This window comes from Colletes latitarsis, chromosome 9 (genome assembly GCF_051014445.1).
Source record: "Colletes latitarsis isolate SP2378_abdomen chromosome 9, iyColLati1, whole genome shotgun sequence".
In the NCBI taxonomy this organism is placed as follows: domain Eukaryota; kingdom Metazoa; phylum Arthropoda; class Insecta; order Hymenoptera; family Colletidae; genus Colletes; species Colletes latitarsis.
This window is the reverse complement of record NC_135142.1, coordinates 19,702,449-19,728,808: the sequence shown is the minus strand read 5'-3', so window position 1 is coordinate 19,728,808 and position 26,360 is coordinate 19,702,449. Positions and strand designations below refer to the sequence as shown.

At 33.8% G+C, this 26,360-nt stretch overlaps 2 protein-coding genes across 3 annotated transcripts in view; both read right to left on the bottom strand.

The window, feature by feature from the left end:
- Fucta (glycoprotein 3-alpha-L-fucosyltransferase A) overlaps nt 1–26,360 on the bottom strand; it is a 428,362-nt gene that overhangs the window by 168,655 nt on the left and 233,347 nt on the right. The window lies entirely within an intron of this gene.
- Nucleotides 1–26,360, bottom strand: part of LOC143345931 (1-phosphatidylinositol 4,5-bisphosphate phosphodiesterase epsilon-1) — a 210,264-nt gene that overhangs the window by 17,204 nt on the left and 166,700 nt on the right. For both annotated transcript variants that reach the window (XM_076773555.1, XM_076773556.1), the window contains exons 12-18: nt 18,768–19,050; nt 17,812–18,020; nt 15,401–15,696; nt 10,306–10,532; nt 7,564–7,791; nt 6,838–7,062; nt 3,511–3,814 (exon numbers count right to left, since the gene is read on the bottom strand). In XM_076773555.1, the coding sequence (XP_076629670.1) occupies nt 3,511–3,814; nt 6,838–7,062; nt 7,564–7,791; nt 10,306–10,532; nt 15,401–15,696; nt 17,812–18,020; nt 18,768–19,050 (1,772 nt within the window). The remainder of the gene's footprint in view (nt 1–3,510; nt 3,815–6,837; nt 7,063–7,563; nt 7,792–10,305; nt 10,533–15,400; nt 15,697–17,811; nt 18,021–18,767; nt 19,051–26,360) is intronic.

The following is a 26,360-nucleotide window of genomic DNA, read 5'->3' as shown; positions in this document are numbered from 1 at the left end:
TCTTGATTTTCGACTCATTTCTGCATTAGTCTATGTAAAGAATAATTTCATAACGCTTTTAAAGAACACAACACACCGTTCAGTGGCAATTAATCGAACGATAAGAAGTAATTAGAACAGATGAAATAACGGGAATCCTTTTAGTCTGCGTATTAAAGTTAAGCCACGACTTCGATGTTCTCTAAGTTTACGATGGATGTTGATTAAAGTTTTCTATTTACATCGTATCTTTCTGAATTTCATGTCTATGAAGTCGATACAATATCAGAACGGGATCGCAATAAGATTGAGGTCAGATTGGAGTTAATAATAAGCAATTTAAACTTGAACAATCGGCCGTAAAGAGCTTTAATTTCTCGTAACCGAGTACTAAATCGATCATTTGAATAAATGTTGAAATTTACATAACCTTCGTTCGAAGAATTTCCTTTGAAACTAAATACTTATTAAATATAGTATTACTTTCATTTCTATTATGATTTATTATGGCTATCATATGGCCTACAACTATGTTACACTCTGTCCATTGCTAATAGTAGCACAGACGAGGTATACTAGTAGACCTTACATCCAATGTATTTTTTCTTGAGGAAAAGGAATTTTTTTCTTGAAAATGAGTAGGATTTCGGGGGTATGTCTATTCATAAAAAATGATTGTAATTGACCCCTGCAACCGAAAATAATTTTTTCAGAACGATTTGAAATTTTTTTTTTACGCCGAAAAATTTAGGCACCCTACCCCCTGTCAATTCTCCTTAAAAATTCATTTTTGATTTTTAGTAATTTTGTTTGACACCCTATAGAAAAGTTGTCTAATACTTTTTTGTAGGTACCCATGAGCTCTACTTCAGAAAAAAGTTTCATTGAAATATATTCATTATTGTGGGAGTTATGACAGTTTGAAAATCGGACCATTTTTATGGGGGTTTTCTAACTTTACGGGGTCAAGGAACAACTTTTTCAATATTATTAGAATTTCTATATATTCTCCACCAAAATACGCATTGTTTGCCGTTTGAAACATTAAAATCGTCCAATCCGTTCAGAAGTTATGACGTTTTAAAGATACGCATGAAATTTCAGGGAAAATTGTTATGTATGGTCAGACATTAGATTTTCAGTAAGGAATTTTTTTCTCGGAATTGGGTAGGATTTCGAGGTTATGTCTATTCACCAAAAATAATTGTAATTGACCCCTGCAACCGAAAATAATTTTTTCAAAATGAAATAAACAAATAATGTCGATAGCTTTATTGCTTTCTGGGAAAATATATGGAAATTTTAATTGATTTTATGAGTGAAAATAATACGAAAATTATGAATAACAAAATTCAGTTGAACCTCCGATTCAAGTTATTAATTGTTGAAAATACGCATATATGGCGTCGGGAATGAGGGACTTATGCGAGTACTGGTACCCGGATGTCAGCTGACTCACGAATAATAATCGCAGGGACGCGTGTACGAGCATTTGAGTGACAGTTGTAGGCGAATTTGTATAAAGGATATTCGCTCTCCCTACTTGACAATCCCATAGGACGGATTTTGCCAGGCTCTTGTGGATTTTAGCACGTGGACAGGTTTAGCCCTTTGCGCCCACTGTTACTATTACGGCGATACATAATATGCACCACAAATCAGCTCGAATTGTATTTATGGCAAAAAAAACCAAATTCACAAATAAATAAACGCAATTTAAATTATACATTTTTGTGAAAATTTTATCGTGCATCTTTTCAGTTATACAATCTTCAACTCTACATATCATTCCTAATATTACTATTAAGTCTGCAAATAAATTCGGAGCTTTCATAATTAATCATCTTGACTTTTCGACATTTTTCATTTGTTGATAAATCGATGACCTGCTACGTTAAAGTATGTTTAAAGTGATAAAGGATCGACCAAATCTGGATTAAGTTTAATGGATGGGTTCCACCGGTGGAATAGAATGCTCATCTTATTATAGTGATCATAAAACGGCGTTTAAAGGACGTCTAAGTTTACCGACAAATGATCCCGGCGGAGTGCTTTAATAAAATCGTTGCTGTCAAGAGGGCACGTGGAAAATGGAATGACAAGGGTTCAAATATCGATCGTGACTCGAGTGGTGTCGTTTTCACGGTTCAGTCCTCTTTTTGGGACTTTCTATGCGGAAATCTTGGTCCTCTTGCAAAAAGGCAATGATCCAGCGAACCGTTAAGGCTCGAACCTAACGAGGTTCGCGTCTGGGGTTGTTTCAATCCCACCGATTTCAGCACTTTGCGTGTGGTTTTCTGGTATTTCAACTACACCACGAATGATTAAATCTTGTGAAAGAGGTCTGTTACACTCTATAGAAATATGGTTTCGCCCAGAATATACAGATTGGATATTTTAAGAGGATAACGATCCAAACTATCAAAGCTGGGTCTGCCACGTATGAAAACACAATATTCATCGTCTGACATCGAGTCGATAGAAATTGTATCGAAATTTACAAATATTTAAAACTATTATACAACAAAAATACTTTGAAAAATGTGTCGAAACGATTCCAGGCTATTACAATTAATAATGATGGTGATTAGATGTGTCATTAGTGTTTTAACATTCTCTATTTCGTGTGATGAAGATTCGGTGTATTTATAATGAATTTTGAAATGATGGAATGACCAGAATTCCGTTCGAACAACGCTGTTACGCAAATGGCAGGAAACATATTGAGTAATTTGAGAAGATTATATTATCATGAAAAGTTCAAAAGTTTCAGAGTTCAAAGCTGATGATATTCCATTGGGAATTGAATAAAGCAAAAATTGAAATATGCCATACAAATGACAGAAATAAATGCTACTCGCTCCATGATCGTCACTTGACATATATTGGGGTAAAACGAAGATTGATCAGTTGGTTTTCTCTTTGTTATTCGGGAGAATAAAAATAAAATCCATGTAACATATTTTTAACAACATCGGAGATTGAATTTTAACGGACAAACAAATTTAGGAATCGATACTCCGCCTAAAAACAACGCAGGTTAATAAAATTTTAAAAATGTATTTAATACTAATAGTATTATGATTTTCATTTCTTTGAGCGTCTTTAAAATGTAACTTTTACTGAAACGAGGAGTTTGTGAAAACAGTGCTCTAAATGTTCGGGTTTATTGGACTTTAAATTTAAATCAAGCTGGAATGATAAAGTTACTCGATAAAGTTTGATACTCTACCTGAAAACAACACAGATAAAAAATATTTTAGAAATGTATTTAATACTAACAGTATGATTTTCATTTCTTTGAGCGTTTTTAAAATGTAACTTTTACTGAAACGAGGAGTTTGTGAAAACAGTGTTCTAAATGTTCTGGTTTATTGGACTTCAAATTTGGATCGAGCTGAAATGATAAAGTTAATTAAACGTCAGGGGGCATCTAAGAAAGGATGTAGAAACGGATGGATTTTATGTTTGTTAATAAAACAGGACATTTATAGATACGCGGGGTCGTATTAAAGAAGATGCAAGAATTACCATCGATATTATCGTCCTCGTCGTCGTCTTCCTCGTCGTCATCGTCCTCGCTGAAATATTCAACGACGGAAGCAGTGCTTACGTCAGTACGCATCTGTTTCATAGATGATGCACGATCGGACATAAGCATTTTTCCACGGTGACACAAGGGAGCGTGTACCAGAGGACCGGTGGGATCCATCACCAATTTCTTGTTTTTGATCAATATTCGATAGCGCAACTGCGATGGCGACGGCAGCTGAGGATCGTCGCCGAAATCCGTTTCGAACAGAAATTTTGTTACGAGTTTCTCTCCGAACACCGACTGAAACAGCATCGATATATCGATCTTAATTTTTTTTCTAAAAAGTTTATTCAACACCTTAACTGTCACGTCTATTTTTCATATTTAAAGACGCGTTTCACGTTTGTTGAAATTTTGAAAAATGAAAATATTTATTAGTTCGATGGTGCACTCGTAATTTTATATTATTCCTAACGACAATAATTTTGTCGAAAAATTTTAATTATTAGAAGATTGTAATTATTAGAATTCTTTGGCAGTCAAGTGTTAATTACAATACATTTTTTAATTTCAAATAAATCTTTATCTACTTATTAGATGAATAATTTATATAATCGTTACTTGTGAGTTACAGTGTTTGCATAGTATTTTACCGAATAAAAGTTTATTCGAATTTTATCAAAACAATGTATCCTTTAAGAGAAAATAAAATTGTCTGTGCCTTTGTGGTATGTATGTGTGCTATATACAGGGTGTCTCAGGCATGAAGTACGAAAATAAAAAATGATGTTCAACGTACAATATTGTTGAATGCAGTGTGATGACGAGCTTCAATGCATATGGAAAGTTTGCAATTGTATTCATTTCAACCACAATGTATAGTCAGTACTATCACGAGATATTATTGAAGTCATATTATATGCAAGACTATAATACATTGGTATTCAAACTGCAACTAAGTAGATAATGCCCTCATCGATTGCAGTAGAAATGCATAAACATGGCTTACGGATCAGAATATTCAAACAGCTAGTCGTATTGAAAATTTATGGGGAATGGCTGACAAATACATTTGTCAAAATGACAAACCATATTGACAACTAAAAACAATGATGGGAAACTAAATAAATCTAATAAACACACTCATTAATAACACAAAAAAGAAAATACCAATTCATCGTAACGGTGTAGTAATTGACTATTAAAAATTATTTTCGCTCTAATTAGTTGTCAAATAAATTGTTTCCTCTAAACGAATTTTTGTTACACTTACAAATTTTTACATTTAAAATCGATCATTGTGAGCTAATTCACTATTATATTGAAACAACAATATTAGAATCAAAAATTCTAAAAGCACATGTTGGAGAAAATCCTTATGTCAAAAAAGTACAGCAATATATTGATAGACGTTAGTGTATATTACTATTTATTTACTCGTCCTCTGTTATTAAAATTAACTTCCTCAGAAAATAAGTCGTATTCTCTTTGGAAAGAACTATTTTATGCTGATCACTATTGCATCATTTAATGCGTGCTGCAAAGCGACGCGGTAAGGGTGGAATATATTCCGGCTGAATATTCTCGAAACGTGCGTTGTGGTGTCATTATAAATGTCCTTGTTGAGCATGAGTCACAGAACCCCGAATCACGCCGCAATTTGGGTGTCATCGATTTAGGTATCTTCCACGATATAATCGCACCGTTGCGAGATAATTTTGCCTAAATTCCACCAGTATTAGTAACGTATCCACAATTTCGCTGAATGTATAATTTTCCATTGTCCGTAACAGTCATCACTTCGTACATGAAGTTCAAATTATTTTTTATAAATTCGTCTTTAATTTTCAAAATTTTGAATTTTTAAAAATTAAATGCGTACCATTTTGTATCGAAATTTAAAGGAGTAATGAATGTTCTATAAGAAAGTATTAAGTTTTATTTTTCATTAAGAAAAGAAAATTATATCAATTTAGTACAACAAAAAAGAGAAGAGAAACAAGCAAAGGAACTATACAAAAAACACTGTGCTTTACCCTTATTTAATTTAATTTAAAAATAAACCATTTTTAAATTTTACTTTGCTAATATATCCTATAGTAAGTTCTTTTTGTTATAATCGTTATATAAAATACTTTTTTGTAGAACGTATACTTTAGAAATTATTAGGGATGGACAGATTACGTAATTTACTCTGTATATTTGTAAAAAAAGAAAATTATATCAATTTAGTACAACAAAAACAGAAAAGAAATAAGTGAAGGAATTGTACAAAAGACTCTCCTTTACCGTTATTTATATTTTATTTTAAAATAAACCCTTTTCAAATTTTATTTTGTGAATGTATACTAAGTTCTCTTTGATATCGTATAATTCTTTTGTAAAACGTATGTTTTAGAAATTATTCTGGGTGGACAAATTATGTGATTCATACGGCAGTCAATGAGTTAAATAGCGTGGGAGGATGGCTTGTGTAAAACGGTTGCACAGTTTAGTTTATTCGAAACAGAAACAGAAACTAGTATTTATTTATTAAAATTGTAACGTATCAACAGTGGACGTATTGCGGCGACCGCTGGTGCTTTATAATACTGAACGGTAAAAGCACGATTGCTCTGCTTGGCACTTAAACGGTTAATTAGTTGACTGAAGCATGAATATTCCTGGCAGATATTTCTGAAAACTAACCCGTTCCAAGCATCCGTATCGTAAATCCAGCCTTTGAAACGTCCCAACAAAACTTTTATTAAAATAAACTTTTATTTGGATCGATTTCCATCCGTATGAACTTTTATTTTCGCAAAACTTTATTCATAACCCGCAAATAAAATGTTATTAGTTAGCCATTATCCGGACAAGTGTGAGTCCGACCACGTTATGAATGAAGTAAATTTGAAAAATGTTGTCGAGTGCGTGAAAAATAGAATTAATAGAATTGGGAAAAATATTAAATTGTACAGTGGCAAGGAAATTTATACACTGAAAGTGGAAATTGCGATTTCAATAAGAAACTTTTCCAGTTTGGAATAGAGAATAAATTTTGTAATTGTTTTTGAGAAATAAAAAATATAATAGTCAAGCATTTTAAGAGTTTCTTACGTTTTTAAAAGAGTGAAATGAGTTTTTTCTTCGCTCAAAAATACTGTAGTAATCGTAATCAGTGACAATCGAAATATTTAATAGTTTTAAAATTTTCCCTCGACTTAATAACAAAATAAATACAGTTTGTCACTAATGACGAGATGATGTGAAGGAGATTATAAGTGATTTTTGTGATAGAATATGTGATTAAATATTCAGACACACAATTAACAAGAACATACTTGAAAGATTTGAGCCATTCGAGCTTGTTGACTCTGGGAACAATGATTCTCGATGGAGAGAATCACAGGATAAGGAGAACTGACGAAAGCACTTCTATCAATCGCTTCTACCACTGATCGAAATGGTATCTTGGTAGTGAAGGTGTGCCCATGGTAAATGACAGGAGACCCATCATCGCCATCCCAACAATCGAGTTCCACGCACCTACATCCTGTTTGCAATACCTAGAAAACGAACTTATTGTCATGTGAAGTATTTTACGTATAATGGAGATATTATAAAAACCGTTGCGTTAGCAATATTTCTGATAACTCGATTCATTTACCATTTGCAATATTTTTCACATTTTTAACTGAAGAGTAACATTAAAAATTAGGAATGTTACACGCGGTACACGTATTCATCGTAATTAAACCGAGTTTTCGCTATGAAAAATATTAAGTTCACATTGTGACGAGTTATATTATTCATTTATATACATTTTCCTTCCCAAGTTTTACAAAGCATCGTTCTTCGTTTATTCAATGATATAATTGACGTAGCCCAAGCAAACATTGTTTCGATTTTTATTTAATTAGTCTTTAACGTTGTTTGTATTCAAATATGTTTTAAAGAAGTTCTTTTAAATATCTGAATTCAAAAAATTAATGAACGATGTTAGGAAAAATATTGAGAAATACACGAAGATTGTTGAAACGAATTATTAAACGAAGAAGAGTTCTTACTTGGGAATAAAGCTGAACCGAAGATTCTCCTTTCAGTTGATGGCCGGTTAAATAGGTGTTATGCGAGCTAGCGATGTAATACTGGGACAATGACTGTTGCATTTCAGTCTCGGACGGCGTCGCATACTCGTTTGGGAAAGCATAATTGTCCTTGTCCATCATGTACCTCGCAAAGCCCTCGAAAGACAAACACCATTGTGTACGAAGTACTGGGTCCGGTTCGTGTCGCTGGAATCAGAGCAAATCGTCCTGGTTGATTGTGTTATCCCGCTATATCTTCGTATGCGTATTGCAATACAATGACATAAATTCATTACAATAATTCATCGCTGACAGACACTACCGAATACCTCGAGTGTCCTAGTATCTTATGGCATCGTTATAATAGATAATTCGAACGAATGAGATAAGTACTTTCTGTACAAACGAGGCTGATATGAATTATGAAAGCGGTGTCGGTTCATTTATCTTTTCGTTTCGAAATATATAACGTTTTGCATGTCGATCAAAACAAACGATTGTTTCGAAGTAATTCATGTTTTCTGCATAATTGAGCCAATTTTTGCTTCACGTCGATCCGACTTTCCGTTTTGAAAATATCGTAACTTTAATGAAAGGGTAATTTTCCAATTCCCAACGCTATCTCTTTGCCCGTCTTACAAGTCTATTAACGGGTATTAAAATTATTAAAACTTTAAACGCTTGCAATTCCGAAGTTAATAGTATTTTCTCTATAACTGAGCCACTGTTAGAAGCAGTAAAGCTTCTACTATTTAGGTTCTACTATCTCTGTCTCCGTCTGACGCGTCGGACCTCCTTGTTACACGTTGACCCAGTAACCGAGTGACCGAGTGACGCAATGTTTACTATTTACTTCGAGCACGTACAGTCAACGACCTTGCCATGGCCGTAGTAAGAAAGTTCATTGACCTCGCGACGTAAACAAATGCTTCGAACCCTTATATCTCCGGAACTAATTACGCTGTCGACTTGTACGGCCACTCATTTTAAAGGGCATTTCATCCCCTATCCGATGAATGTAACAACTATTTGAAATTTACTTTGACGCTATATACCCAAAGGAGTTGCCAGCAGTTTTAATGATATTATAGGCGTTAATTGCTTCGTGAAAAGGAACATCCTCATGGATTCTTCTCGTGATGATTCTTCTTTGAAAATATCTTCCGTGGTGTTCGGTATTTTTTTTTAATCTTCCATGGTGAATATGAAAATAAAGTTAATTTTTGTACAGCGTATTTCATGAAGTATTCTTAATACTTTTACACTAGTGAAGTACTAATACTTCGAACAAAATTGACGCATTACCAAACTTGATATTAATATTACTACTTACGAACGATGTGTTTTATATACAATGTGACTGATTCATACGATACATAACAACCATCATTTAAAGAATACAACATACAATTCGTAGATGGTTTTAAAGTAACTAATATTATCTTAGTTTACATTTTATTTATTCCAGTATTTACATAGTAATATAGAACTGCGTTCTAATCAGTTATTGTTCAACTATGGGAATATTTATGTGTGTGAAATGGGTCAAAATATATAGATAAAATATGTCCAATATAAAAATGTAATAAACTTGCCAACGTATGGAGGAATGTATCAACGCGTTTGAGCGATATTTTAAATATGCAAGAAGTATACCAGAACCTTTGTTATTTAGTAGTTTTAATTATAATTTGAGGCATAATGAACCGTGAGTATTTTTCCTATAATAGCCGTCGTTAATTCACGGTGATTATCGGCTGAAGTTAATTTACAAGCGGAGGATGGACGAGTTCGGCGTCGTAAGATGGAACTGGGGCATATTTGAATTTCCTCCAATAATTTATCGTAACCACTTTTGTTTTACCAATAATTTCGTCCCTCAAAATTCCACCGATTTGTAATGTGGTCTTAAAAATAATTTTCCCTCTTAAAATTCGCTTATGAAGGGCGTTATCCAAGTATCTGGAATCAGTTTTGCTCTCCTTGACACATATTTTTAAACGGTACAATCTAAAAAGATACGTGTTTTAACATCGATGTTCAAACTGAAATTTAAAGGTCGAGATAGATCCTCATTAATTGGTAAATTGTCATTCTATAACTGTTGAGTTTCACATTGATTAATTTCCAATAGGTCACAGATGAAATATATTTCAGGAGAATCGCGCGTTATTAAACGAACAAATTGTTATTAATAATTGCACCGACCATAGTAAACATTAGCAAGTTTCATATAGTGATTTCGATCAATTATTTCTACAATATTAAGTATATACAGTTATAAAAGTTGGCCTGAAATAATAATGCGTTACAAAATAATATAACACAATTCATGTTAAATAGAGTTAAACAACGTATACACGCAAAACTATGTTTGTAGTTTAATTTCTCACGTTGAAAAATATTAAAGTTTCAATTACTTTCAGTAGTATTGAACCGATCCAATTAATTTGTTTTTATTATTTTGGTTCAGAGGAGCCTGCAAGCTAATGATATAGTAAACTTTTATTTAATTGTAGTAATTTTAGTCCTTTTTTCTTAGTTCTAACGACGACAAAAATAGTTTTGGGACAGAGAAAATCGATAGCAATAGAAGAGATGGAAATTTTCGAAATATCAATATAGTATTACGTTGAAGTACGAACAATAGTTTGCAATGTTTGTGCCGAGACATACGAGCTTGAGAAAGAAAAATAAATATTATTATAAAACTTTTAGTACCTTAACGAGTGCTTTGATTTCATCGTCGGTTAATTTCTCTTGTTGCCGCGACTCCAAGAATTTTGTAAAAGTTGCCAGAGTGATCACTTGGGATTTAGAAGTGTCCACGCCAGAACAATTGTTAACGATGCTAGCGGCAGCCACAGCGTCGAAAACCTGCTTCTTTTGAAGGTTGCTGCTAGTTCTATATTCGTGACAGTCGATAGAGTTGTTCCTCGTCAGCAGACCTGTTCAACAATTTCCCGCCACATATTCATATTTGCACTATATTGTCAAGGTTTATCAAGTTGCAATTTGAGAATCATTGAAACATTCAATAATAATGTTGATCAATAACCAAACGTTAATATTGTTCAGCAATATTTTAACTGGTTTATAAAACCATTTCTTTCATCGTCAACTTAACCCAAATAAAATTCATTATGAAACTGTGTAACACGAAGTAAAATGTTTCAATTTAAAATGTTTCAATCATAAAGTTCAAAGGTTTCTTTTGATTAATTTTAGACAAATATTAATGAAGTTTTCGAATCCCCAAAAGTAGTAAAAATATTACAGTCAGAGTTAAAACCTGATATCTAACTAACTATATTTAAAAACAATTCGCTTCAAGTATACAAATCAAAGAAATAAATTTTAACAAAAAGTATTAATTCACCGTAGAGTATATTTACACTACTCGACGTCCTGTTGCAAAACATACTTGACGTCCCTTCAAAGGATTGATTTTAATGGCTGGGCATGTGCGACATTGTGATCGAGCACGAATTGAAGTTTATCGAGCGCTGTCGAATACAATATGAAAGAAACGTGGCTACTATTCTGTCCACGTTTGAAGGCAAACGTATAAAATACTTGTTTCCATGTCAAGTGATCGTTTTCAATAAGATATATGTATGTGTAAGCATCACTTGGTTCAATACAATATTTTTAGAATAGGATAAAATTATATTTGCTAGCTCGACATTTGTTCAAATTACGTGTATACTGTGGGTTCAACAGGGTTCTTGTTATTTTACAGAATTTCTAATTAAAGTAACGTTATTTACAATTTCTCAAGCATTAGAATTTTTCTATTGTAAACAATATTGCATCGTGTAAGTTCAAAGTGTCGGTGACCACCATGTCAATAAATGTGTTAAATTGTTTTTGGTTATTAATTTTATAATTTGAATACGAACATGTGTGCTAGAAGTAGCTTTATATGGGCAGATTTATTGTAGAACCAATGGGGTCGTCAATTTTTCCAGGTGCCAACTTTTCAACTTTGCACAGTACATGCCAACACTCTGGAATATTGTAGTATCTTTCAGATGTATTCAAGCTGCTTTAAAACAATACTGACAAATTAATAGAAGATGTCAATGGGATTATTTTGTATAAATAAATTCAGTTTGATTGTTGATAATTTAATTTCTGGAGGAAACATGGTTAGTCCAACTCATGGCATGTTTCTTTGTCTCTAATATTAAAATGTTACTTTGTTGTACGAATGGTGGTTCATAAAATTCATTGTTCTGCAGAAACAATAGAAGTTTTGATAGGTTTTTGACTGACCGGTGTGGATACATGGAGCTTGTAATCCAGTGTCATGTTGGTTGTCCGCACTCTGTGCGGGTGCGTTGAGTAGGAGTATCACCATGTTGAAATCCAATTGGGAGGAGGGGATATATGCTGGTATAGACAACAATGCCTCGGTACAACAGAGCTACTTCATGGTCGAATCACACTTAACCCTTATCCGGATTATGGTGGCCGTTGCAGACCCACGCAATTTTAAACTAACAATGGTTAAATATGTATTGACATAATCATTTGAAGACCCACATAGTCTATTACCTCATTGAGTCTACGAAGAATGGAATTTCTTGTGTGGAGAAAACAATATACGATAAATTGACGTAACTATCGTTATTGCAATCTTCATTTTTTAAACTGGAACGTTCCTATCTTTGAATAGCTTTCCTCAAATTCAATAACAACCATCTAAACAATATTCTTATTTTGTATAGTTGAAAACTCGTAATAATAACTCGTAGATATTTATTTATATCGTTTATATTCTTTGAAGTAACGAGCCATGATTATATTCATCAGAAAAGAATGTCGAAATAGAATTTTAAAGTTTTGAAGATGTTATTGATATTGGAAGAATGCAAAATAAATTATCACCCAGCCAGCGAAGTTTCTAATGCGATAAAAATTTCACACGACATTTTTATAATTAAAGCGGTGTACTAGTAATTGTAATTAAGTGTTGCAACATTTGAAATGGAGGTAAGTACACCACAAATCAGGATAATGCTATTAACGTATTGGATACAGTTACTGTAAATCCAGAAATTATTGCCCCTCAATTACCCAGGGAGAATGGAATCAGTTGCAATTCGGTCCATTCTATGTATAATGTCCTCGAGAATGCCCAAATTGTATTGGACATTGCCGAGGCGAACAAACGACGTTTTATGGTCATTCCTTAGATGTGATCCATCGTATAGATATAGGATGATTCTATTAACAGGACCGAGTTATTTTATAAGCGACGATAAAAAGGAAACCGTAGAGGAAATCTCTATTATTTACTTGTAAAGTGCAATTATATATTTCTTTTAAATGCATTTGTCTGATGTTTTTGTATAAATCGATTCCTGAGTTCACTCTGTATGTAAAACATATAGTTAGGCTTATAAAAAACTTGATATTTCGAAAGATATTGTTTCTATGGGATTTTCTAAAGCTAAAGTGTTTTTGCATCATTTTGTTTTGATAAATGAATGAAAAGAATCTGCAAAAGTATAACAAGGAAGAAAATATCTGAAAATTAACTTAAAATATATTAATGAAAAATAACTTAAATCAAGAATTGAAATAAAACAAAATATAGTGTATTACCTGGTCAAAACACGTTGAAAAGAAAACAAAACGGTTATTATACATGTTGGCAAACGTATGATCATCCACGACTGTTAAACCCTTCATACTATGTCTACCTTAGTATGTGGAATGGGTCGAGATGAAGACAGGAACCGGATCGAATCTAAAAGTATAATATATTGTAAAAAAAGTAGCCTTTGAGAAATAATTTTGATTTAATTCTATTAAAACCATATATTTTTGACGAGTATCGTTAAATTTTAAGAGAGCTATTCAAAAGTATATTTATGTATTATTCTACGTTAAAAATAGTGGAAGCCTTTTACAGAATCAATTAAATTCGAAACATAATCAATCATAAAGAAAGTAAAATCTTTTATCAAAGTTTTAATTTGTGTCGAATGACTTTAAAAAAACCTGGAAACCATTTAAAAACAATTTAAAATCAAATTATAGAAACACCATTACGTATAGGAAAGAGTTCTGCGCTTTTAATTTCACACAGTCCGGAGTTTCGTTTCAAATTGCAATATTTGTTACTGTCCGCAAAGTTACTGAAACAAAATTCGGTTAATAAAAAAGTCGGTTTTGATTGTTTGAAAAGGAAAGAAAACGAGAAAGGCGCATGGATTCCGCGCGAGCTCACCACGGATAACAAAAATCGACGGTTAGTGCCTGACTTTGATAGGTCGACAAGAGAAGAAGGATTTTCTGTAGAAAATCGTCAGTGGAAACGAGAAATGGATTCTTTATGATAATCCTAACCGCAGGAAAGCGCGGGCTAACCAAAAACATCGACTGGAAAATAGGGGTGAATTCAAACGTGGGGCAACGGGAGCTTTTACCTACTTCGAGAGTTATGGAATCTTAAAACAAACATATTTACTACTTATTTCACGATAAATTAAACAAACGAGTTTAAATATGCACTTGTATAAGTAAATAGTTAACGTGAACTCGATTGTTGAAGTTACTGTTGGGTAAGAACATTAATAATGTGATTTCTAAACGAACTTCATGTACTTTTCATACTTCGTCCACTTTTTTAAGCTAGGCTTTTGTCCCTTTAAAATTTTAGTTTTTCAACAGTATCAGATGATGGCCATCGGTTAGACAATAAGCCTATATAATAGACTGCTCTACAAAATAATTAAAATGCAACATTGAATGTCAAGATTCAGAAATAAATGTGGGTAAAATGAACGAGAAATAGTAATTTTTGTATCATCCTTACGAAAACAACAATCGTTTTTAATTTTTGTCAACAGTATCGTACGTTTAGTTTTAATTCACAAATTTTTTTTTTTGACAAATTGCCAACTGGCTTGTGGTAGTTGCTCGCCATCTATTTACGCAATGTTGCACAACTTCAGTAGCAATGAAATTCAGACCTTAGCCTTGCTCCACGATATGGGGCTACCACCACCACCACGATGATCCAATCTCATCAGCCGGATCAGGGGACTGGTGACTGAGCACCCTGTCACCCTGAGGCTTGGGAGGGACTAGAGGATATCCTATCACCTCTTCCGTCAGCTCCAATGTGCCATTTAAGCCATGGTAAGGTTTTCGTGGCACTATTAGCACCACTACTACTCAAGATATCCTAGCATTGCTTAATTAATACATGTAAAAGCCACGAGTTTTCAATGTGTACCCTTTGTGTTGCAAACACTGATGGTAAGATAGCAAGTCAATAAGTCAATCATTAACCCAACAGAAATTATTAAGCAACAAGGAAAAAATAGAAAGCAAACGTTTCAAATTTATTTTCTAGGAAACCAAGCTCTGTACTTATCATGTATTCAGAGTTGGACAAATTTTTAATACCTCCTTCGATTCTAGAAACAATCAAAATTCTAGGTGGTACCCAACTGGAATTCTGCAAGGTGTAATCTTTCAATTTTTTAAATTCCATTCCTCATTGTTAATTGATACTACTCAGGAAAATTTGTACGTTTAAATTTAGCATTCCAAGTTATCAAATGCAAGAATTTGTTTACATACTCCCACGATACTTTTATTCTTAGTTATCGATTTTTCGTGTCAATAATCATCAGTTTCTCTCTCCAATTTTGATTCTTTGAACTACGGATGATATTGCAACTCGTGTAAACAACGTTACTTCGAAAGAATTCTATTCAGCTGGTTTTCTGGGCCATTGTGGGCCACAATGGCGGAAGGTTAAGGTGGAAGGTGAAGGGTTAACGAGAGTACCCACCGATTCTTTGCGGCGTCGCGTCGCTGGTTTGCCTCAACACCGGTGGACGTATGTTGAAGTCTCTCAAGGAACCGTCGCTCTGGCTGCGACAAGTGATCGCCAGTTGGCCGAATAGATCTCGTAAATCCTTCCGTGCTCTCAGGCTGAACGAGCGGAACAATGCGACAAACTCAACGAAGTTTAACTGAGTTTCGTACATTATAGAAGTCGTACGTGCCTTCACTTGCCACGGCGCTTCCACTCCGCCTGACACTCCGGATCCGTTCTTGTCCTTGTCTCTCGTCACGCATAATAGGCTGTGCGAATATAATCGAAACAAAAAAGATACGAACACGCTTAGATTAGAGTACCACTGTCGCGCGGAATCGTTCATAGCGAATGTTCTGGCGAAGCGTCGCGACGAAATCAAAAAGGCATGAAACCGTGTCTGATAAATCGCAGTGCAACCAGCCAGCGAAGTATGAAAAAAAGCAAATAGAAAGTGTAGAATAAAGTCATCGGTGGCGAAAAAGTAATCCCGAATGCAAAGTTCGCTCCGTTCGGAAGTTCAGCAAGCGTCAAAAATAGGAAAATGCAGTCCGTGCAAGCTTTACGTGCCATCAAAGGCACGCAATTGCGCTACCATTTATTAAAATTACTATATCGAAACTAACTTTCATGGCAAACTCTGAAAATTTTTATACTTTCTATCGACTGATTCTCAAGTTGGAGTTTTACTATTTTCAATTTTGTTCGACTAGACTTAAAATAAATTGCTTGAAATATTAGGTCGTCCCATATGCTCGTTTTGTACTACAACTTGAAGCAATATTTCAAACATATAATGGAGTTTTACGAAAAACAGAAGAAAACTTCTCCTTCGATCCTTCCTTTGGCAAAGTTCTATCGTAACTATAAAAAGTAGATTTTTTATTAAAATGTAGTTGACACTTAATATACTAATAAGTCTGGAGATTGTTGCAACTGATTTTCGACAAAATATCTAGTCATTTCAAATTTCTATGAGTCGTTCATGATAGTCAAGAATATCAATTTTTTTATTGAGGCTTCATTAAAAAGTTATTAAAAACTTTCAAATCATTCTGAAAAAATTATTTTCGGTTGCGGGGGTGAATTACAATCATGTTTGGTAAATACACATATCCCCGAAATTCTACGCACTTACGAGAAAAAAATTCTTTACTGAAAATACAATGTCTGACCATGAATGATGATTCCCCTGAAATTCGGCGAAAAAAAAAAATTTCAAATCGTTCCGAAAAAATTATTTTCGGCTACGAAGGTCAATTACAATCATTTTTGGTCATTAGACATACCATCGAATTCCTATGCACTTTCGAGAAAAAAATTTTTTATCGAAAATATAATGTGAGGCCAGAAATGTCTCTCCGAAATTTCATGTGTATCTTTAAAACGTCATAACTTCTGAACGGATGGGACGATTTCAATGTTTAAAAAAGCAAACTACGTGTATTTTGGTGGAGAATATGTACAAATCGCAAAAATATTCGAAAAGTTGGTCCTTGACCCCGCAAAATGAGAAAAACCCCATAAAAATGGTCCAATTTTCAAACAGCCATAACTCCTACAATTGTGAATATATTTCAATGAAACTTTTTTCTGAAGTAGAGGTTATGGGTACCTACAAAAAAGTATTAGACAACTTTTCTGTAGGCTGTCAAACAAAATTACTAAAAATGAAAAACTAATTTTTAAGAAAAATCGACCGGGGGTAGGTGCCTAAATTTTTCGACGGAAAAAAAAAATTTCAAATCGTTTTAGAAAAATTATTTTCGGCTGCGGGGATCAATTACAATCATTTTTGGTCATTAGACATACCCCCGAAATCCTACTCAGTTTCGAGAAAAAAAATCAGTACGGGCGGAATTTTAAACGTTTATAACTTTTTAACGAAGCTTTCATTAACAAATTAGTATTCTTGATTTTTGTCTTATTTTGACTTCTAGAATTTCCCATTAAAATTTTTTCCAAGGATGGCCGAACATTCCGTATACTAAAAAAAATTTCGTTCAGATATTTGTGGATTCGAAATTTCGAGCTTTGCCACAATATCTATTCGTTTCAAATTTCTATGAATCGTTGATGTTAGCATGCTCAAAATTACAGAAATCCCCTGAACTGGCTTTAGTTTGTTTTCCATTAAATTAGAAATTTTATCCTCGTCAATTTCAGGATGTCGAACGGCACGAGCTTGTCGGACGACCTGATATTTGGAAAAAGAAACAAAGAAACGTATTTTCGCTTTTGTTGTTGCAATTTCAAGAAACAGTAGCGCGCACTTAATCGATAATGCTGTGAACGCCAAGAATTCTCAAGCCCCGGACCAAAGCGTTCGACGGTTTCGCGTCCTTTGGCGCGTATTCGAGATAGAAAATTATTGAAATCCCTACCTCTGAAAGCTGGAGTAAGGCAAGTTGGAACTAATAATTCGTTCAGCAGAACCGGGAGGACTGCGCGGGGGAACTCGATCTCTGCTAGACCGTGGAGATGCCGGTATGATTTTCGTCAAGGATTCTCTGCTACCCGTAATCTGCCGAAGAGGGGCCGCTGATAAGCCTCCATCCGAGGACGAAGAGTCATACTGTTTTAGGCTCAAATCCTGTTCGAAACAACCACGTGGTTTAGTACAATCTTCACATCAAAAAGTACTATTCGTACGCTAAATCTTCATATTAGTTTCTCTACACTTCTATTTCCCTTTATTCTTTCCTTTCGTTCGCTAGCTACAGTCTAGTGCTGAATTATTCGGACACTAAGTCAGTCTTCGATCAATTTCACAAAAGCTCGAACGATCGTACGTCCAAAATCGTCTCAAAGTTACAAAATATTCAAAACTTTCACGGAATTAACCCCTTGACGTACGATTTAATGTAATTTTTCAAACGTATACTATTCAATTTTATGTAAATCTGTTCGTATAAGGAATGGCCACAAAAAAGAATTTGTTTTACGAATACCTCGTCAATGTAAAAATGTGTTGATTTTAATATATGAGACTTGATGATGAGTAGCCTCACGATTGTGAGACTTGACATTAAGAACTTGCAACGAGTCAGACTCGTTATTATACGGTAAGGGGTTAATTAATTTCTAATAATTATTATAAATTTCTGCTGATTTTCTAATTAGACTGTCGAGCGTCGAAGAAGATCACTATTAAAAAATTTTAATTCAAGATACTGATGTATTGTTGTGAAGTTTTCGAACAAACCGTATGATCCACGCAATTTGAAATTAGTTTGATTAGCTGCTATTCTGTTACAAGAAAATAAGCTCGCGTGAATGTTTGCTGCTCATGGAGACACGTTTTGCTGAAAAATTATCTGCTACATCGAAACGTACAAACCTTAGTTAATGCGTGAATATTGCTAATGGATTTCGTTTTCTTCCCTTTAATGTTTCGTTTGCGAAGGGTGCTACTCGTTGGCGAAAGCGTCCCGATGCTTTCAGTCATGGACCAATCGCGACCGCCGAAAGCTCTTATAGCGTCCGCCGTCATTGGCTCGAGGCAAACTTCTTCGAAATAGAGCTGAAGGTACTTCTCCTTCAGCCATCGCGATCTACGATCGGTCAATTGTTGCTGTCGTTTCAGGCCTCGTAATATCCAACAGAGACCCATGTACCAAATTCTGGAAAAAAATCAACAACAATGATTAATTTTATATTGAAATCGTTGATTTGTTATTAAGATTTTGTGTGGTTCAGCACATTCTAGTGTATTTCATAAATCACGATTTTTAAAAAATGTTACGTATTTATTTTGTAATAATTAACTCCTTAACGCTCATATTTTTCGGCTTAACCAAGAGTGATCAGTTTTCTTTTTTGGAGCTATATAAAAATGCGGTTTTTGTTTATCACAATGTTGTATCTAACGTATAATTTGAAGGAAAACGAATATCATCATCCCTTAAACTGTTACATTAAACAAATATCGCTTTTCAAAGCAGTCAGACTCGGGCATGAGCGTTAAGGGATTAATACTAAACCAAACGACCAGTCTTTCTTTTTCTCTTTTACGAGGCAACGTACTTCTAATTTTTCCATTATATTTATAGAAAATTGTGTTTTGATGTTTATTCGTAAGATATCCTTCTCTTTTCTGTTAAAAAATTCATTAATTTTCATCGAATAGAAGATATAACGCCATTAAGAACGAATTTTGTTCCAAGTCGATACCGTAGTTAGTTCTAGAGAAAACAACTATTTAAGAAAAAGTGCTAGCTAGTAATTACGCAAACATTCTGTATTTAAATTCATTTTCAATTAAATAAACAACTTATAGTCCAGTTTTATCGTACACTAGTTGTATGATCAATAGGAAGTGCTGAAACCACTTTGGGTATGTAGCGTCAAAGTGAATGTGAAAATAAACATAGAAGACAGCAAAAATTGTAGTAAGTAATATGTCTATCGGATAGGGGATGAAGTGCCCTTTAAAATGAGCGTTCGAATAAGTCGATAGCTTTATTAGTTCCGAAGATATAGCGATTTTAATTTCAAGTCGATGCGGTGGCTAGTTTCGGAGATATAAGGGTTTGAAGTTTGTTTACTTTCTTACTACGGCCTTGCCAAGGTCGTTGACTGCACGTGCTCGTAGTAAATAGTAAACGTGACGTCACTCGGTCACTCGGTCAGTGGGTCAACGTGCGACAAGGAGGTCCGACGCGTTAGACGGAGACAGCGATAGTCGAATTACGAAAAATTACCTTTTACATAAATTACGATATCTCGAAAACGGAAAGTCCGATCGACAAAAACCAAAAACCATTTTAAAGGGGAGGCCTTACCGCCTCTAACGGTGGCTCAATTATGGATAAAGCACTAGTAGTTTCGGAGCTGCACGCATCCAAAGTTTTAGTATTTTTAATACGCGCTTATAGACGTGTCTAAGGCGGCGAGAGCGTGGATAGTGGAATTTAAAAATTACCTTTTACATAAATTACGATATCTCCGAAACGGAAAGTCCGATCGACAAAAACCAAAAACCATTTTAAAGGGGAGACCTTACCGCCTCTTACGGTGGCTCAATTATGGAGAAAGTACTAGTAGTTTCAGAACTGCACGTGTCTAAAGTTTAACTATTTTGATACGCGTTGTTAGACTGTTCTAAGACAGTGGAAACTGAAAATTCTCTCCTTTCGTCTTTGCTACACATATATTTCCTATTTATATCGGAAGCTAACCAGAATTTGATACCAAATTTTGTCCAGTTTAAGGCAGATTACATATTTTTCTCAGAAAACAAATAATAAGAATAGAAATGAATATAGAAAAATTCATTGTACGTATACAATAATAAAAGTCGTGAAGTTAAATTGGCGCTAAAATAATATTGTGTGTTAGAAATTCTAAACGAAATTTTATTCGATAAATCAGGATTTTAAAGAATGTTATGTATTTATTTTGTAGTAATTGAAATAAGTCTGAATTATATACACTTAGATTTTAATTTTATTCCCTTTAATTTTAATAAGTAATGTATTCGTGAATTTGCGTAGGTTTCATAAAACGGTGATTCCCCCGACGTGTCTTGTCAGTCAAAATTCTGGGAGAAAGCTTATCAAAGCAGTATGCAGAAAAAAGAAACGTTCTACTAATCTAATGCACTTTATTTCTTTCCATAGCAAAATAATTTTTCGTAGAATGCATTCCAAAACATTTTCGTATTTCGTCGAGTTATGTATAAATTAATAAGTACGATATTAAGAAAAATACCTTGCATTATATTAAAAAAACTATCTTGTGTTTCAAATAAAAATGATATAATATAGCGTTAAATATTTGCAATTCGCTTCGTATTCGTTTTGGCTTCGAGGTAAAGGTACGTTCGGCAAAGACACGGGAAGTAAACGTCCAATTGTAGGTTACAAGCAATTTATTTCGCGAGCATACGTGTTACGCGTCGTTAAGTGACAAATTTTAACTTGTTCCGACACCGTAGCCTGACACGTGGCTCGTATATTGCTTCCACTGCACCTTATAAACTCGCGTTGATACATGATTCACAAGTTGAGAAACAAGAGTCTGACTGTTACTGTAGTGTAGACTGTAAGCTATCGTAAGTGCAAGTTACAAGTTAACGTCGCGATAATATAGACGCGTGGCGAGCAAAATTGCTCATTTTCTCCATACGAGTTTTACTGAAAATTTTGCTATCGAATTTCTCGAAGAAACCAGACGAATGATCAAGATTTTGCCCTGACTATAATGGAAGGATGATCCAAATAATAGAAACTGAGCATCGCACTTTATCGCTCACCAATTTTCTTTCTATCCTTTCGTTTGTTCATGGAATTGCACTTTCTGTTTATCGATTGACTTTCTACTTCTTCGGTTGATTCTACGGATGTAACTTCGATTACTCTATCCTTGCATTTGCTGTTAGCAATTTTTCTCAAAGTATCACGCGAACTATAAGTGGAAGATCGAGAGATACTAATCGTGACAGATTACTTTTTCTTACTGTCCCAAACATAATCACAAGGATATTTTTGTATAGACTTTTAGAAGATTTAAATTTAAGAAACAATTTTTTGTCATGCCTCAATAATAATCAAATAAAGAAATTTTAAAATGAAGGTTTTAAATGATTTACTGTGTATATTTATTTAATCATTCCTTCCATTTTATCTAATAAATCTTTGCAACGTAAAGTGCTTCATATAGAAGTAATCAAATTACTAAGTTATTGACACTGGATTCGTAATCGACATAGAGTTTCAATTATTCCCTGTGAAACTTCTCTGAAACGCGTCGCCATTTGTCATTAAGCATTCTAAGTAAGCATGGTAAATTACAAATCTTCCCGTGAAAGATTTCCAGAATATTTTATAAGCTGTATTTCAAAGGCGTTTCCAACGATACTTCTCCGGTACATCATTTTCTAAAGTGTTGTAAAAGATATATACGTTCCAGAGACGCTTCAAAAGAAGCATTCTCAGTGTCAAGATTCATGAGAAACGTCTCTGAAACTACGAGACGAAGTATAAATTTCTGTGTCGCAGATTTTGTAATATTTAATTATTTATTAATATTTTCCCAGCGCCTTAAGTGGGTATATTGAGCTTAAAAAGATCCAGGATTTCAGGACAAACTATACAGGATGTTCGGCCACCTCTGGGAAAAATTTTAATAGGAGATTCTAGAGGCCAAAATAAGATGAAAATCAAGTGTATTAATTTGTTGATGGAGGCTTTGTTAAAAAGTTATTAACAATTAAATTCGAAAATTTCAAATCATTTTCAAAAAATTATTTTTGGTTGCGGGACTGAATTCCAATCATTTTTGGTAAATACACATACTCCTGAAATCCTACTCAGTTTCGAGAAAAAAATTCATTACCGAAAATTTCATGTCTGACCATAGCGTTGATATGTTTCACTGAAATTTCATGCGTATCTTTAAAACATCATAACTTCTGAACGGATTGGACGATTTTAATGTTTAAAAAAGGAAACTACGTGTATTTTGATGGAGAATATATAGGAATTGCAAAAATATTCGAAAAGTTGATCCTTGACCCCGTAAATTGAGAAAAACCCAATAAAAATGGTCTAATTTTCAAACAGCCATAACTCCTACAATAGTGAATATATTTCAATGAAACTTTTTTCTGAAGTAGAGCTCATGAGTACCTACAAAAAAGTATTAGACAACTTTTCTGTAGGGCGTCAAACAAAATTACTAAAAATGAAAAACTAATTTTTAAGAAAAATCGACAGGGGTAGGTGCCTAAATTTTTTGACGAAAAAAAAAAATTTCAAATCATTCTGGAAAAATTATTTTCGGTTACGGGGGTTAATTACAATAATTTTTGGTGAATAGATCTACCCCCGAAATCGTATCCACTTTCTAGAAAAAAATTCAATACGGGCGGAATTTTAAACATTAATAACTTTTTAATGGAGCCTGAGTCAAGAAATTGATATTCTTGATTTTCGTCTTATTTTGGCCTCTAGAATCTCCCATTAAAATTTTCCCCAAAGGTGGCCGAACACCCCGTATATTTAATATTTTGAAGACGTTTAATCAGATAGAGATCTACGTCGTTTGACTGTAGAAACTTTTGTTAGATATTGTTTGATAATTAAACTTTATTTAGTACAGATATCAAAACGTCCAACTCAGCCGAACAGCAAACCCCATCAATCAGGAAAAAACCACACACACAAAACAAACGAAAGAAGGAAGAAAAAAACTTGACCGATTACAGCATCACTTAATAACAAAAAGAAAGGCGCGAAATTGAAACTGAATATTCTAACAAATATTTAAAAAAAAAACAGTCGACAATGATTACGAATAAATTGAAAAACTTACACTCCAATCGTGTTTAAAAAATAACAGCAAAATTCTTCATTATCAGAATTATTATTTTAGCTTGAACGTTTTCCAAATATTGCAAAAGAAAATTGCACGCACGAGAATTTCTTGTTCTTGTATTTTGCATCGCAACGGCGCATTGTGTCACACTTCGTTCAACGTTAGCGAGTTTTTAGCCGATAAAAAAATTCCAGCGCTCCACATCCATCCTACGGGTCGGATTTTGCTTCGCGCAATTTCTTTATTTTTCGAGAAAAAAGAATCGGCTAAACGTTCGTCGTCACGGAACGATACGAAACATTTAGAAAGCTGCTATTTTGAAACGGTTTAACAAAAGAAGACTTTTTGCTCCGTTACCTGGAGCGATGAAAGTAAATGGAAATCGTATTGAATAATAATTAATAATAATATGAAAATAGAGTTCTTCTCGTAAGTATCGAGACGATAAGATTTGCTTATTGTACTTAAATAGTTGAAACAGTATTTACTGAATGATTAATTAAAAAATGTTACGTATTGAAATATAGTTGATTTTAATAAAAACATTCTGGAAAATCGAGCAGTCCTTGATTGCATGTTTCCATTTCGGAGTTTGCTCCGTACATAAGCAAAGAGAGATAATTTATTAGATTTAATTAATTTAATGAGGTGTTTGGAGAAGCATCCTGGTTAGGATGAGAGACTTATTGTTTGCTTTGTTAGAAAGACGTCGACAACCGACACGAGAGGTGCATATGAAATATCAACTAAGGCATCAGTTTCTAAGTTGCGAAATCTTCGACTTAATTAATAAATTTCAAATAATTAATTATTCAGGAGCAATTAACCTTAGGGAAATTAATTTGGTGTTTGCCTTCAACGTACACTGAATGTTGCGAGTTCAAAGTATTGTTCTTTATCGTATTAAATTAATATAAAATGATAAATATTAGGACACAGCAGAATGTCATAAATTGAACTTTTAGATGACAAACGTGGTTATACAGTGTTTTCGAATCAAATAGTGTTAAATGGATTAAATATATTGCTAATCACATTATTTATATGTAATAGATTCTGAAGTATTCTCTAGAAAATCATGCTATTTCCAACAGTGTTTACAAAAAAGCTCCACAAGAAGATAAAGAACATGGAAAACGATTTACATTAATACACTAATGTTAATATTTCGTCTTGCGTTAGCGGACACGTGCTTTTCAAGTTAACGTATGCTTTTTAAATTCGCTCGCGCCATAAATACATACAATTCGTAGTCGATTTATGGGTGTGGATGATTTGTGAATTCAAATAGACGCGAAAATGATTGATTATGGTCGGATTCGTGGACTCACGAGGGCGTGGGAGCGGTCGATGACAGTTGGATTTCGAAACTCAGCGCGAGAGAGGTCGATAATAACTAGATTTATGAACTCACGCGAACGTGAAAATGGACGGTTAACGTGACAGTTGTTGACAGAATGTCTATAATTCAATAATAATATCGATAGATCCTTCTATTTATAGAATTTCCTGTTGAACTACAATATTTATAGAATAAATAAGTGGTCAGGAACAATTTCTATTTCTTATTAGTGACTCAGTGCAAATTTTTATTATTCATTCGACGTTTCGACCATAGGTAGATACTGGTCATTTTCAGGGTAACAATTTAAAAATTCAATACTTAGTATTTATGGTGTCTAACATCTAGAGTTTATGAATCGTAAACTTAACAGTTATTATACGTCGTTTTATAATATAATTATCTATATACAATGTGAATAGTAAGTAATACTTTCTTATTAGAAATTTCTTTATAGAAAAGATCGTGTAACAATCGTGATTTTATGTCAATATCACAAAGCAGATTTCTGTTATTTTACTTTCGTTTGATTGTAGGATATCAATATGGCTGACATGAGTGTGCTCTATTAGTGGTCGAAGGAAGGCAAAGGAATTTCATTCAAACTGCTTGATTTACGCGTTAGCCGTACCTGACAAACATTTAAACAATACATTTCCATACGTTGAAAAGGCTACTTCTCTCAAATGTAACGCCAAAATTATTCTGCAGATGACAAAGTTGGGTAAACTCGAGTGAGACAAAGTTAGGGCTGATTGCTGTATGACCGGAAGTTGGTATGATATTCGAATCGACCAATCAGAGTTCCGAACTGTCTTCACCCTTCCTCTGATTCGAACTTCCCTAATAAATCGACCAATCTTTCTCTTACGGAAATGCTATCGCTCGAAAACGTAAATTAATATTTCTATTAAGGAATTTCCGTGTTCCATTTTAAATTAAGTACTTTGTTACTCTCTAATACTCCATTTCGTATTAAAAGTAAGAGTGAAAAAGTGCATGGTGGACCCCAAAAATTTAAGGAAGAGATCAACTAATATGTTTGTGCAGAAGTTGGCAAAGATAGACGATGTTTAGGTATAATAATTGTGAATGAAATTGTTAAATGAAATGTACTATGACACAATCGAGCCTATTTAGTCCGTGGAAACGTATTTCTACGCCTTAGTTACACGTCGATTGAACAAGTTGACATTTTCTGTAGATCTCACTAAATCCTAGGCGATATTGAAAGTTCTATCCAAACAGGACCCGCATTTCTCCCAGAATTAA